Consider the following 14,745-nt stretch of genomic DNA (forward strand, 5'->3'; position numbering starts at 1 on the left):
ACACCCTATAAGGATGATATGAAAACAGGAATCACATTAGAAAATAGGAGCCTGAGCTGTGCACGGTGGCTCACACCTCGAATCCTAGCTACCAGGAGGCCGAGATGGGAGGATTGTGGTTTAATAGCAACAGAGGCAGGAGATTCCATGGCACTTTATCTGCAATTAAACACCAAGAAGCCAAAAGTGGAGCTGGGGCTCAGGTGGTGGAGCGTTAGCCTTGAACACAAATGCTCAGGGACAGAGCCCAGGCTGTGACACACACACGACACATACATGTGGAAATGTGCTCTATAAACTGGTATAAACAGCTTTCTTTTGGTTGCTGATAGCATGGACACCTCCTCCATCCTTCCACTCTTAATCTATTTGTGTTTATGGTTCTTATGTCTTTTGTGAACAGCACAGGAAGTCAGAAATAGTCACCATTACCAATCTTTGCCAGTTGATTGGAGCACATACTTTAGTAACAATTAGCTAATTCTTTGATCTTTTTGTCCCATTTCTTGCATTGCCATCTTCTTTTGTTTTTAATTTTTTTAAATCATGGGACATTCAAATTCCCTTCTCATTTCCTTTTCTACTCATTCTATAGATACATTTGTGGTCATTATAGGGATTACATTTAAGATTTCTAAGTTGAATTTATAGTTCAATGCCATGCCAAAAGTATGCCTGTTGTCTTCACAAATGAACTGCAAAGGGCAAAAGGATCACAGTGAATCTAAAAAGAGTAATCAACTACCTCTGTCCTCTTTGTAAACTTGCTGCCATCCAGGGAAGAACAGGATCTGGAAAAAGCACGCCAGGTTTCTAAAATGTATCTGGCTTAAAAGGCTATGTTCACTTTGCTCAGTGTGGATATGAAGAATGGATGAAGAGTCCAGCCTGAAGTTACCTGTGTAGCCTTGGGCCCCATGGTCTCAGCTGCAAAACAAATTGCTCAAAGCGTTGTTGAGCAAATTTGGTGGCTTCATATTCATATACTGCTTAGGACAAAAACTGACCACAGCCCATTTGATCCTCATCAGTAGGATTATTTGCTACGATCATTACCTTCCAGTAAGTTTGAAACCTCTTGTAAACTTGAAAAAAAATATGACATAAAAGTAAAATGTTCTCAGTTGACTATTGTAAGTGAAGAGGGTTTTTTTTGTATTAAAACGTCTGCGATTTTGTTTTTTTAAGCATTCATCTGATAACTTAAGCAGCATGAAGCAAGAGTTGCACTTTTAAAAAATGACAAGAAAATAGCGATTCATTTAATTGGCAGAGTGAAACCCATCTTATTACTCAGCTCACAGGAGACATTGCTTGTGATCAGCATGAGCATCTGCAGGGGTGGCTTGTTCAGAAGCATCTTGTGTGTCTTCTCAGCTCCTTTACTTCAAGTTCCCCAGCAAGCACTAAACTCACTCTCTGTCTCTCTCTGTCTCTGTCTCTGTCTCTCTCTGTCTCTCTGTCTCTCTCTCTCTCTCTCTCTCTCTCTCTCTCTCTCTCTCTCTCTTTCTTCAGACTTTGCAGAAAAGGTTGTAGATAGCTTGCCTCACACCTGACCCCGAGAGTGTGAGTTGCCTTGGTAGCTGCTGCATGAGCGTGGTCTGCCAGTCTTGGCTGTAACAGCATGGCGGTGATGGGAAGGAACGGGGTCTGGGGATAGATTCCATATTATTCTGGCTTTGCCTTCTCCAGGCTGGACCCTATCTGCAGATGTTCTAGATGTTCTGTCATGTTCTTTTCAGCCCCATTTGCTTCTGGCAAAGAAATCATGTAAAGGCAGGGACGCAGATGAGTCAAGTGGGCCACAGACAGCAAAGTGACGTGTCCCCTGCCCTCTGCCTACCTCTGCCTAGTGCACCATATTCCCTAAAAAATAAACACTTTTTAAAATTTTTACTGTTTGTGTATTGCTAATGCGGTGGCATTCCAGGCTGGCAGGCTGCAGAGATCGCTGCATTGTCATTCAGTTCCCCAGAATTCATCCAGAGACAGCCTTTTGGGCTGGGGAATCTTTGGGACTCCCATTTGGAAGAGTTAGCAGTGACCATCTGCCTGGTGCTCTAACTGTGCTGTGAAAATGCAATGGAAGGATAAAAACAAGGAGGAATCCAGGGGTAGAAAATTCCAGGGCATCATGGAGTCGTTTTGCAATCACTTGTACTATAGAGTATCACACAGGTGTGTCTACCCTTGGCCAGCTCTACCTTCTCTTGTTCCCACAGATCTGGTCTGGGTTTCTTCCCCTCCATGCCTGCCGGCAGGAAGCTCATAGATGGTTGTTCTTGGAGAGGTAGGCGATGAGGGCAACAGCCACGCCCACATAGATGCCAGTTCCGATGGTGATGGAGAGCACAGCCAGGACCAGGGCCCGCCGGGAGCTGGTGCTGGCCTGATGGAAGTCTCCCTAGGCCACAGCTTTGTGATTGTGCGTCTCATCTCAGCAACAGCTGGAGACATCAATGGGAGGGGATGAGATACCATCCAGCCTCATGGGACAAGTAGAAGGCTGCGATGCCCAAAGGCCAGAAGCAGCAGAGCATGGAGAAGACACTGAGTCCCAGGTGGTCTCGAGGGGGCATCATAAGGAAGTTGTCTTCGCTCTCAGTGTCACTTGAGTAGTCACTCTCCAACTCCTGTAACTCTTCCTCCTCCTCCACATCATAGGACAGGGTGTGGATTTTAATGTCATCACCCGAGAGGTTGATGAACTTCCCGTCAGGATACTCCAGGCTGTCTTTGGTAGGTGACCGGTCCTCGATGAAGGTACTCTCACAGCAGTCAGCACCACACCATCTCCCCAGGAGTGCGGCACACCCTCTGAATAGAGGATGATGTTGGGACGATAGTGGGATTCCATCGACTGCTGCAGGGTGTTGGGGTCCAGCACCTGCTGCACGGGCTCCTTCCTGCTGCCATCCAGGCTACTTGGTGCTCCACTGGCCATCACTCGATGGCTCTGGTACTGGGGCGCTGGGTAAACAGATACCAGGCCATCTTTGCTCTCAGCCATGAAGTTTCTGGTGTTAATCAGGCCATTCCTCTTGCCAGCGTCACTGATCTTACTATGCACCAGCACGTTCTTCTGTTCAATGATGCCATCCATGGTAGTCGCCCTCTGCACAGGGTGTCAGGTTGGCCAGCTGGACTCACAGTTCACACTTGTCTCATGATATCCATGTCCCTTTCAGACAAGGTGACCCGGCTGGTGCGCTCCAGCGGCCACCCGCGCGTCTCCAGATCTAGCGGGCATGCGGGGCGCAGGGCTGTGCGGCTCAGGCCTAGGCTCCTCAGCTCCCCCGCTCTCTCCTTCCCTGCCCTCCCCTTTCCTCCCCTCCGCCCCGCTCTGCTCTTCTCCCCACACCACTCCTTGCCCAGTGTTGCCCCCCCCCTGCTGCCCCTTGCATACTGGAGCCCCAGGCAGTAGTGGCAGCCAGGAGGGCGGCGGGGAGTCCAGAGTCGGTTTTTTTTTATAAAGTATTAAGTTTCCTGTAAAGAAATTCTTGAGCATTCAGAGCACATTTTTGTACTGTATTACTAGATTTTATAAAAATGTTGTATTACCAGATTTTGTCTCACTAGATTTGATATCAAATTTTTCTGAAAATTAAATAAAATTGTTTCTAATCTTTACTTAGAAAATGTTTCTTCTTGGGGCTGGGAGTTTGGCCTAGTGGTAGAGTGCTTGCCTAGCATGCATGAAGACTGAGTTTGATTACTTGGTGCCATATACCTAGAAAAAAGCTGGAAGTGGTGCTGAGGCTCAAGTGGTAGAGTTCTAACCTTGAGAAAGTCCAAGGATGGTGCTCTGGCCCTGAGCTCAAGAGCCCAGGTCTGGAAAAAAAATTCTTCTTTTAATAAGAGCTTAAAAATATGTCAACCAAGCCACGTTCGTGGGTCATTTCTGTAATCCTAGCTACTCAGGAGGCTGAGATCTGAGGATCACAGTTCAAAGCCAGGCTGTGTTGCAAATTCCAAGTAAGACTCTTATCTCCTCCTAAGCACTTGAAAACTGAAGTACCACTGTGGCTCAAGTGGTAGAGCACTAGCCTTGAGCAAAAGATGCTCAGGTACAGAGCCCGGGTCCCAAGTTCACGCCCCCAAACCAACAATAATGCCAACAAATTCTTTTTACACAAAGATATATAGAAATTTATGTCTCTAAAAAATATCTAGCTAAATTATATTCAAATGTAATTGAATAAGCTCCATCTTTGAAACCACAGGGATTTTTAATGGATTGCTTTATAGTTTCTCTTTATTTTCTTTTTCTTTTTTGTTCTCTTCTTTTTCAGTATTTGAGTTTCACTCAGGACTGTCAAATTGCTAGGCAGGCACTCTATGTCTTGAACCATACCTCCAGCCCTTTTCTCTGTAATTACTTTCTTGAGTTATGCCTCGGCTGCCAGGACTGCCATACTGCTACATTTCTCACAAAGGTAGAATGGCAGGAATGCCCCAACATGCCGTGCATTGAATGTATGGGCATGTCTGAACTATTGATTTTGCCAGTCCTTGGCCTTGAACTCAGGGCCTAAGCACAGTCCTTGGACCTTTTCAAGGCTAGAGCACTACCACTTGAGGCACACCACTATTTCCAGCTTTTTCTATGTATGTGTGGCACCAAGGAAACAAACCCGGGTCTTTGTGACTGCTAGGCAAGCACTCTACCACTAGGCCAGACTCCTTGCCCTTTTGTGAACTATTTTTCTTCCAGCTGGCCTTGAATCTAAATCTTTCTGATCTCTGTCTCTCAAACAGCTAGGATTGAAGGCTTACTTTCTGATTTTTAGTTGGATAATATAGGCATGATTTTGCATACCTCTGTTTTAACTTTGTTTTATTTTACACTAGTCCTCCTGTGTACAGACACACACAGCATTTAGATTTTCAGTGTGGGGGCTGTTTGTGAGTCAGTGGTGGAGAATTTCTCTAGCACACTGAGAGGCTCTAGGTGCAATTTGTGTGTGTGTGTGTGTGTGTGTGTGTGTGTGTGTGTGTGTGTGTGTGGAGATTATGGTTTTTTAACTTAGGGCCCAGATGTCATCCTTGAGCTTTTTGAACAAGGTTCGCTCTCTACCATTTCATTCCCAGCTCCACTTCTGGATTTTTTCGTGGTTTATTGCACATAAAAGTTTCCCTTTCCTGCTTGAGCTGGCTTCAAACCACAGTTCTCTGATCTCTGTCTCCAGAGTAGCTGGGATCACAGGCGTGAGCACCAGCTCTCAGTTGGCATGGTATGTTTGATCCTCACTCTGTCTGAGCAGATCAGCAGGCAGCTGCAGGTAGCAGCAGGACGACCTGTTGGGAGAAAGAACTGAGAGCAGGGATGCACAGCAGCCATAATCTTCCGTGTTCACGTGGTGGCTCACATCTGTCCTCACAGCTCCTCAAGACCTCCTCAAGCAACACACTGACATCTCCTACCCAGACCAACAAATCTGTCTCCTCAAAGAAAAACCTAAAAGAGTAAAAACTTTCCATGAGCGGATCTAGCTGGACTGGCCAATTCCTGTCCCCAGCCTGCTATATTTCACCTGTGAAGAAAGTGCGTGGTTTAAGGGTTTTCCTAATGTTTTGGTGACGAAAACTCGTGCTCTTACAGTACACACAATTCCCCCAGTTCCATCTTCAGCTGTCGTGAGTGGGCGTGCGCCTGGTCCACGTGTTAAACTGGGTCAGGTTGCGCTCCTTGGTCTCCACCAACAGATGGGGAGTCACTGTCGCCATCAGCTGCCACACTTGGGGCGTCCTTTCACAGCAGCAGCCACTTCTCCCGGGCAGAAGCTGGAGCTTCTTCCACCACTTCCCGGGCTGGGCCGGCAGCAGGTGCGGCTGGCTCCAGCGGCCCACCTGGAGCACCCTCTGCACACCCGCCAGCCTGCCCAGCCCGGCTCCTTCTTCTTCCTCCCTGGGGTAGGTACCATCCAAACTGGCAAGTGACTTGGATGTGCTGAGGTCAAAACCACAGGATCGCCAAATGAAAGTTATGGAAGAAGACTGGAAATACTCATGGGCCACTGAAATGCTGTTTTAAGCCTGGAGCTTGTGCTCCCTAGCTGTTCAGGAGGCTGAGATCTGAAGATCGAGGTTCAAAGATCTCCAGGAGACTCTTATCTCTAATCAACCACCCAAAAATCAGAAGTGGTGCTGGGGCTCAAAGTGGCAGAGCACTAGCCTTGCCAAAAGAGATCAAATATGGTGCCCAGGACCTGAGCTCAAGCCCCAGAACCAAAAAACAAACAAACAAACAAACAAAAAAATTCTGCATTTTTAGAAAAACCTGTGTTAACAAGTTCCAGAAAAGCAGCAAATTCTAGAAACAGAATTATAATTGTGGGTTCTAATCTCACTTTGCCAAGACTCCATTGTAAGATCCTGCTTTATAGGGAATCCCCGAGGTTTTATTTCCTCAGAGGCAAAACAAGGAAAGGTCAAGCTCACCACCTCCTCACAGGGAAGACACTCCCCTCTCTAATCATGATCACAATGCATTGTCACAAACCCACCGTGGAAAATGATTTGATCTGCATCTCATCCTGTAGCAGCTGAAAGGCATTGTACTTCTACCCTTTTGGTGTACAGTTGATCTACATCTCTTATATCTCATGAAAGAAATGTTGCATTCGACTTCTACATTAAACACAATACTTTGTTTTTCTACTTACTGCAAGGACTGTTGAAAGCAATGAATATTTCTGCATGGACATAGGTGTTAACCAGTTTTTTGAGAGAATATTCTTTCCAAAGTGTAGGCATATTTACCCCCATTCTGTGTTGACAGCTTTCATCTTGGGTCATCCATCAGCCAGTCCCGGCCCCAGTTGCCCATTCCCACCAAAACTGCATGTATCCCCAGCCCCAACTGCAACAGCAACATGCTGCTGCCTTAATCTGGGTGCCCATTTCCGGTCACACACTATGTCTAGTGTCTAGCTGCGAAATATGTATTGTCCCAGCTACATTCAAGATATAGAATGTTTTTCCTGGCTACACGTTGGCAATAGAATGTCCTGCCCTGGCTGTCTGCTCTCTTCAGTGTCCAGCTGCGACTACAAAGATTTCCTGCTCCAGTCCCCTTCTCTTGCCTTCAGTCTCCATGGTATATATAACTGTCCTCAATTCTGGAGAGCGAGTTGCTAGTCTCTATCCCAGGAAAACTATCCTGTCAGCTGTGGCTGACAGTCTTTTCTTTCTGTGTGTCCCTGTGGTATTCCAAGCTGGTGCTTACACTAACTTGGGTCTTAATACTTTCTACTGGTGGCAGTCTTATTTAGACCTAAGCTCTTTAGCCACTTAGATAAAATGTTCAAATCATACTGAACCACCAAAAAAGAATGCAACACTAGACAAACTCCATCTGTGCTGAAAATCCTAAAACAACCCGAACAGTGCTTGAGTTAGTTGAGCTTCTGCATTTTATTCGCTCAGTAGAAACATTTTTACTTTCGATCAGTTGTAGGGCTTTACCTCTGGGCCAGGACACTGACCCTGAGCTCTTCAGCTCAAGGCCAGTACTCTACCAATTTGAGCTACAGCAACTCTTCTGGTTTTCTGGTAGTTAACTGGAAATAAGAGTCTCATAGACTTTCCTGCCTGGGCTGACTTTGAACTGAAATCCTCAGATCTCAGCCTCCTGAGTAGCTAGGATTTCAGGTATGAGCCACCGTGGCCCAGCTTCAGTGGCAATTTTTCATGAATATGTATTGTATATATGTAAAACAATCTCTCTCTCTCTCTCTCTCTCTCTCTCTCTCTCTCTCTCTCTATATATATATATATATATATATATATATATATATATATATATATATATATATATATAACTTTATTTTGCCAGTTCTGGGTCTTAAACTCAGGGCCTGTGCACTGTCCTTGGACAAGTTTTGCTCAAGGCTAGTGCTCTGCCACTTGAGTCACAGTGCCATTTCTATCTTTTTCTGTGTATGTGGTACTGAGGAATCGAACCCAGAGCTTCAGGCATGCTAGGCAAGCACTCTACCACTAGGGCATGCTCCCAGCACATGTGAAAATATTTTTAAATGATTTATTTGTTACGGATGTGTGCCTGTCATGGGACTTGAACTCAGGCCTCACCAATGTTCTAGAGGTTTTTTTTTTTCCTTTAAACTCAAGCCTATCATTTTACCACTTGAGCTACAGCTCTATTTAATATTTTCTGGTGGCTAGTTGGAGATATATATCCCAAGGACTTTTCTGCTTATACTTGCTTTGAAATCCAATCTTCAGGTTCTAGCCTCCTGATTTACTAAGGTTAAAAGTATAAGACATTTGGTTAAAATGATTTTAAATTGTGAAGTAACCATAGATGATGTATTATGTATCTTCTCTTTTGCTTCCTCTCTCATCTCCCACTTTTTTTTGTGGGTCTTGGGCCTTGAACTCCTCCTGGGTGCTGTCCCTGAGCACTTATGCTCAAGGCTAGCTACATCCCTACCCTGAACCAAGCCCTACTTCCTGTTTTCTAGAGATTAATTGGAGATAAGAGTCTCAGGTCCTTTTGTGCCCAGGTTGGCTTTGAACCTTGATCCTAAAAGGTGTGCCCAGCTTCATCTGCCGCTTCTGACAATGTTCAGTTTCCACTGTCAGGAGCCAGAAGCTCATACTTGTAAGTCTGCCTACTCAGCAAGTTGAGACCTGAGGGTGTCAGATCAAAACCAGCCATGGTGACCCAATCCAACAGACACTTGTCTCCAAATAGCTAGCAAAAAGCTGAAAGTGGAGGCAAAAAGGCCCAGGGAGGTCAAGATTCCAGTACCTGCCCAAATAGGACTGAATAGCACCCTTCTAAAGTTCTTGTCTCAGTCACATCTCAGGAAAATACAGTATTCAGCAATTAATTCTCAGGGCTCCACAGAACCAAAAAAGAGGGTGTGGGGGGCCATTGTAACTTCAGCAGGCTACTGTGACTATGTATTTGAGAGCTTGCAAAGAGCTAGAAAAAACAGTCCTGATCAGTTTCATTCTGATGTTAAGTGTGACTTGATTCAAACTCTTTCAGGAGCCTGTTATTGAATATATATACATAATTTCTGGAGTCCGGAGGCAACAGGAAAAAGCAGAATTGTCCACAAAGAGACCCTGTAAGTGACAAAATGGGTTCCAGAAATAACTTTCAATTTTTATGTGCTTTAATCAGGAAGATGAAAACAGGAGAAACTAGAGTGAATATTTTATTCAAGAAATAATTGTTACAGGGCTGGGAGTTTGGCCTAGTGGCAGAGGGCTTTCCTAGCATGCATGAAGGCCCAGGTTTGATTCCTCAGTACCACATACATAGAAAAAAAAAAACCAGAAGTGATGCTGAGGCTCAATGGTAAAGCTTCTAGCCTTGAGAAAGTACAAGGACAATGCTCAAGCTCTGAGCTCAAGCTTAAGCCCAGGACTGGCAAAAAAAAAAAAAAAAAAAAGAGAATCATTACAGTATGTTTCACTGAAAAATGTTGAGATATATAATACTTTAAAAATCCATAATTACATATTCTTTTCATATTACAGTTCTTTACTCCATTTGATAAGAGTTCATTTTCTACTCATAATATTTATCTTTCACAAATACTCAATGTTAAGAACCTTTTTTTCTTTTCTACAGTTTTTGCTAATTACTCATCTCAATAACCCCAGTGTGGCATTTTAATATTCAAACAACAAAATACATTGTTGCTGGTATAATGTGTAATTATAAATGTAGTAAACTCAGAAAATTAAAAAGAAAAGCATGAGAAAATATTATTTATTCAAGAAATAATATAGAACATATTGCTGTATGGTTCACTAAAAACACTGACATATGTGATATTCTATAGGACTTCTAAAATTCTGTATTTTTCATTTAGGATTACAATTCTGTAAACAATTTGGAAAGTGTTTTCAATTACAGCACATCTATAATTTTTAAACTCATAGTTTGTCAGTTCTCTAAATATGTACCGTTAAGAACTTTGTCTCTCTCTCTCTCTCTCTCTCTCTCTCTCTCTCTCTCTCTCTCTCTCTCTCTCTCACTCACTCTCTCTCTTACACTTTTTACTATTTGGTCATCTCAGCAACTTTCTCATGCATTTTAATATTCAAACAAGACTATTTCCATTGCTCTTATAGTTTAGTACATTATGAAAATGTGCCTAACTATACAGTAAATGTACCAACTTATTATATTAAATGATTAAAATCATGTATATAATACTGTCATGTAAAAGTTTTATGAAAAATAGATAATATCACAGTTTGAAGTCAAGATATTACCACAGTATAAACCATTCCAATAATTAGTGTTATCCAATATTGATATGAAGCAAGGTGATTGCTCCCAGCTACCTTTGTAAAGGATTGACCTCTTGTAATAACCCTGACCTGGGCCTGTTCCCTGGAACCCATACAGTCTTAAGACCTGCCTTGATATGGACACCTCCCAGCACCCTCTGCTCTATCTGACTTGCAGTCAAATCTCCTTTCCTGACCAGTCCATTAAATTAAACTCTCATGCCCAAAGTATCTTTTGCAGTATTTAGATGATGATTATGTCAAACACATCCTTTGCTTCAGCCTTGTAGGAGAAATGGAGGCAGGACACTTGGCCCAAGCCTGCGGGGTCTCCGTGGGCTTGCACAGCAGGCAGCAGCTGGACAGGAGGCTCTGCAGTGGGGTTTTCCCAGGGTCCAGGGGCCCCAGCCTCTCCAGGCACAGGCACCAAGTTTTCTTCAAGACACACGCCTTCCAACTCTTGCTGGACCTCCCTGACTTCCATCTTCAGGGGCCCTGAGAGGTCTGAGGGGGCCTGGGAAGCAGCGGCCTGGTTGGCTGCTGGCATCTTGTCCTGGCACACTGTGCCCTCCCCTGCAAGGCACAGCAGCAGCTCCTTCTTCTTCTTCCTCTTCTCCTGGGACAGCTGGCTGACACACTCGTCTTTTTCCTGACACAGCTTCTCCAGGATTCCCATCTGCTCTTTGTAGGAAACGATGGTCTCTTCCAGGGCGCTCACATGCTGTGTTAGCTGGCTGCAGTGACGCTGGAGGTCATCCATTGCAGTCTGGCCGTCCACCTGGGCGGCCAGGTGTTCAGGGAACCAGATCTTCAGCTTCTTGGGCCCCTGCGCGTCCTGCTTCCTCTTCCCAAACAAGCCATGGATCCAGCCCTTGGTGAAGGGGGCCTGGCCCTCCTGCTTTCTCTGCCACTGGGCTGCCAGCTGACTCAGGCAACCACAGCGGGCCTGCTGCTCCTGCAGCTGCTGGCTGAGCCTCGCCTTCTTGCACTCTGCAATGGACAGTGCTTCCTCGTAAAAATCACACATGCTTTGGGGGTTGTCCATGTCCTCGGGGACAGTCCCATCAGGGTCAGTTGCTTCTTCACCCTTGTCTTCTTCTCTGCGCAGGCCTCCTCCTTCCCTGGGAAAAGCCAGGGAGCTCAGCTGGGCCTGCAGCTGCACATTCTCATGTCTCCTGGCTTCCAGGCACTGCAGGGTGTCTTGGAACTTGTCCCTCTCCATCTGGGCCAGCATCTTGCTCTGCACCTGCTCCTGCTGCAGCTGCTCCAGCAGGTGGGTCTGCCTCAGCAGGTGCTGCTGCAGGGCCTCCTTCTCGGAGCTCAGCTGCTGGCTGGAGGCCCTGTGCTGTTCCCTCGTGGCTATGAGCTCCTGCATCTGGGCCAGGTACTTGTCATGTAGATCCTGCAGATCCTCAGCCACTTGGCTCTGCAACTCAACCATCTCTTTGTCTTCTCCCAACTTCTCCAGCTTGGCCAGCTTCTCCTGCAGGGTTGTCTTCTCCTGCTGCTCTTAGTGCAGGAGGCTGGCCAGCTCCCCCTTCTCAGTGCTCAGCGTCTGCAAGCCATCCTGCAGCTGGCCCAGCTGCTCCTTGAGCTCTCGGTTGAGCACCAGGGTGCATCTCATGGTCTCGTGCTCCTTTTCCATCGTCTCCAGGATCTTGCAAAGATCCTCGGCATGTTGATCCCACTCCTCAGCCTTCTCCAGAATCCACAGCCGCTGCTGCTGCTCCAGGTGCTGGAGACCAAGGCTGTGGTTCTCCTCCATGTGCTTGTGAAGCTGCTCCTGCACGGTCTTGAGCTCCTGCTGCCACTGCAGGGCCTGGGCCTGGAGCTGCTGCTCAGCCTCACATGGGCCTGTGGGGGGCTGCGGGGGTTGCAGCTCTGACAGCTGCTTTCTCAGCTCCACCAGCCTGCTCTCCAGCTCCCCCACCTGCCCCAGCCCCTGCTCCTTCTCCTCTCTCAGCTGGCTCACCTGTTCTGCCAGCTGCTGGACCTTCTCCTGCCCCGTGCACCTCTCCACCCTCAGGTCCTCTGCAAAGGTGTCTCTCTCCAGCTGCAATGCTCTCACCATGTCTCTCATGTGGTTGAGTTGACTTTCCAATGCTGCCCGCTCCTCTAGTGCCTGCTGGCCCTCGTGCACTTGGATCTTCATGGCGGCCTTCTCAGTCAGGAGAGCTTCCAGCCTCTCCTGTAGCTCTGTGTTCTCATCCTCCAGACCTTCAGAGTCTTGCCTTCCCCTGGAGCTGCAGCTTCACACGGTTCAGGGCTTTCAGGAGCTCTATGTTGTTCTGCTCGGCCTCCATCTGCTTGGTGCAGTCTGCAGACGAGGTCATCTCTAGCTCTGCCACGCGCTGCTCTGCAGCCTGCAGGCTGCTGTTGAGACTTTCCTGTTCCAAAGATCTTTCGCTGGCCACCTGCTGCATGTGTGCCAGAGCAGACTGCAAATCCCATTTCTCTGAGCTCAGCATCTGTATGCACAGCTTCTGCTGCTCCAGCTCTGCTCTCAGAGCTTCCTGCACACAGACCATCTTCTGGTTCTCCCTCTGTTGATCCTGCAGGTCTTCCTTCTCCTGTTTCATTTGTTGGATGTCACTGTACAGCTGCTGGATGTGTGTTGTGCTGGAGTCCAGGGCAAGCACCAGGTGCTGGCATTGCCTTTCCAGGTCCTCGGTGTGACTGTGACCTGTGACCCCCTTGCCCCTAGCAGCTGTGACATTGTCCATTGGAGGGGGAAGCTCAGGGCATGCGTGGTCTTGGGCTGCCCCCTTGAGTACAGGACAGTCCCCAGAGGTGTTTGTCTTGGGTTTACCTCCCTCTCTAGTGTTCTTCTTGTTCTTGGATGCTGCAGGTCTATCAGGATGATTTCTCTGCTGGTATTCCTGCAGTATTTTCCTTCCTGCAGCTACCTTTTTTCTTCTTGTCTGCTCAGACATCCCAGCACAGGGATGGCGAAGGTGTGGGGGCCACATTCTCAGGCTCTAAACTCCACTCACTTCTCACAATCACCAATAACTCTGTCTACCTCCAACTCTATCTGCAATGTTACCTCGATTCGCTCACTCACCACTCACCACCTCTACCTCCCTCAAGTCCGGTAGTGATGTGAGCTAATAGAGGGAATCTCAGTGATACTGGGCAACATGGAATGTGGGTGGAGCCTCAATTCTTGCATCCCATTGGTCAGAGAGAATCATGAAAAACTAGAGGCGTGGCCTGAGTCTTGTGATGCAGGCAAAATGCTAAAGGCCCAATGAGAGCTTTACCTGCTCCCCTCTATCCATCCCCACCCATACTGTAGATCCAGTATGGATCTGCCCAAGTGTATCAGAGTCTATTCATGTCCATGACCTTCTCCCATGCTTACAATCACTGAATGTCTGAGAGGTGACTCTCAGGCCACTGCCCTAGACTCTCTTGTGCTGCAGAATTGGGACATCATACCTCAATCAGTTCATGTTCTCATTTCACAACTTGGCCTCTATATTATCATATCTTATTTCCTTTAAAGTAATTGACATCCAGTCTCCTGGCTTCCCTCTTCCCAAACACTCCCAATCCTTCTTTGACAATTCCTGATCCTGGCAATCTATCTGTTCTTTTCCCTTCTTTCAGTCCTGATTTATCTTCCTAGCTGAGTCTTTTCTTTGCTAGTGTGTCCTATTTCCATAGGAGAAGACATTGGCTACAACTTGCCTCTCTCTTGGGTTTTCCCCTCCAGGTGTGAATGAGAACTGAAGCATTACCAAAGGCCTTCTAATACCCAATTTGTGTTTGTGCTGTTGTCATCTTAAGTCAACTTTATCTACCCCACTCTGCTCTCTTCAAGCTTTTTTCTCAGCAGATCTGTGTACTGACCACATTTCAAATGCTTAATAACTATGGATTACTACTGGCTGTCCTGTTTGTCAGTATTAGATATTCAATTAATTTAATTTATTCCTTCATAAAAGGCTTTGTAAGCACAAGTAAGTGATAAAGAAATGCATATTTTAGTGTGGGTTTGATTATAAGTTGAAAAATACAAGATAGAATCCATAAGTACTTTGAATACAGTATAATCTGACTGGCCTTTTTTCTGTCTATGGTGTTTGGTTGATAGGAATGGATTGTCCTAAGCTTTGTTAAGCAAAATCCTTGTGCTGGAGAACATTTGTAATATACTTTCACCTACTTTTTCTTATGTCTCAGCATACCTTGAAGCTTCCATTTGTATCTGTGAATCTGCTCCCTACTCCTCACTCGCTATATCCCCTCCTTACTCATGGCTTTCCATCGCCTCCTGAGCCTTTTCTCCTAGGACAGGTTGATTGGATAAACTGTAAACTACTGATAACTAGATTAAATTCTCTGCATTTGTCCTAATTCACATGCCTATGGGAGGTAATTTAATTGGAAGTTTCTCATCCCATGTGAGTTTATGTCCTATGTTATTTCATTCTATTCTCTGGAGTTCAGCCCTTCCTGGCT

General features: G+C 46.1%; 1 protein-coding gene and 1 pseudogene across 1 annotated transcript; both read right to left on the reverse strand.

The window, feature by feature from the left end:
- Positions 1-2,266: 2,266 nt before the first annotated feature.
- LOC150066285 (synapse differentiation-inducing gene protein 1-like) lies at positions 2,267-3,103 on the reverse strand (annotated as a pseudogene).
- An 8,685-nt stretch (positions 3,104-11,788) lies between these two features.
- On the reverse strand, positions 11,789-13,247 carry LOC150066286 (golgin subfamily A member 2-like). The gene is made up of 2 exons (XM_090329000.1): positions 12,604-13,247; positions 11,789-12,521 (listed from the first exon to the last, which is right to left on the reverse strand). Exons 1-2 carry the CDS (start codon positions 13,245-13,247, stop codon positions 11,789-11,791), a joined length of 1,377 nt encoding a protein of 458 aa, XP_090185126.1.
- Between the last annotated feature and the right edge of the window lie 1,498 nt (positions 13,248-14,745).

The sequence above is a fragment of the Megascapheus bottae genome, chromosome 2, assembly GCF_031878675.1.
Source record: "Megascapheus bottae isolate mThoBot1 chromosome 2, mThoBot2.hap1, whole genome shotgun sequence".
Taxonomy (NCBI): Eukaryota; Metazoa; Chordata; class Mammalia; order Rodentia; family Geomyidae; genus Megascapheus; species Megascapheus bottae.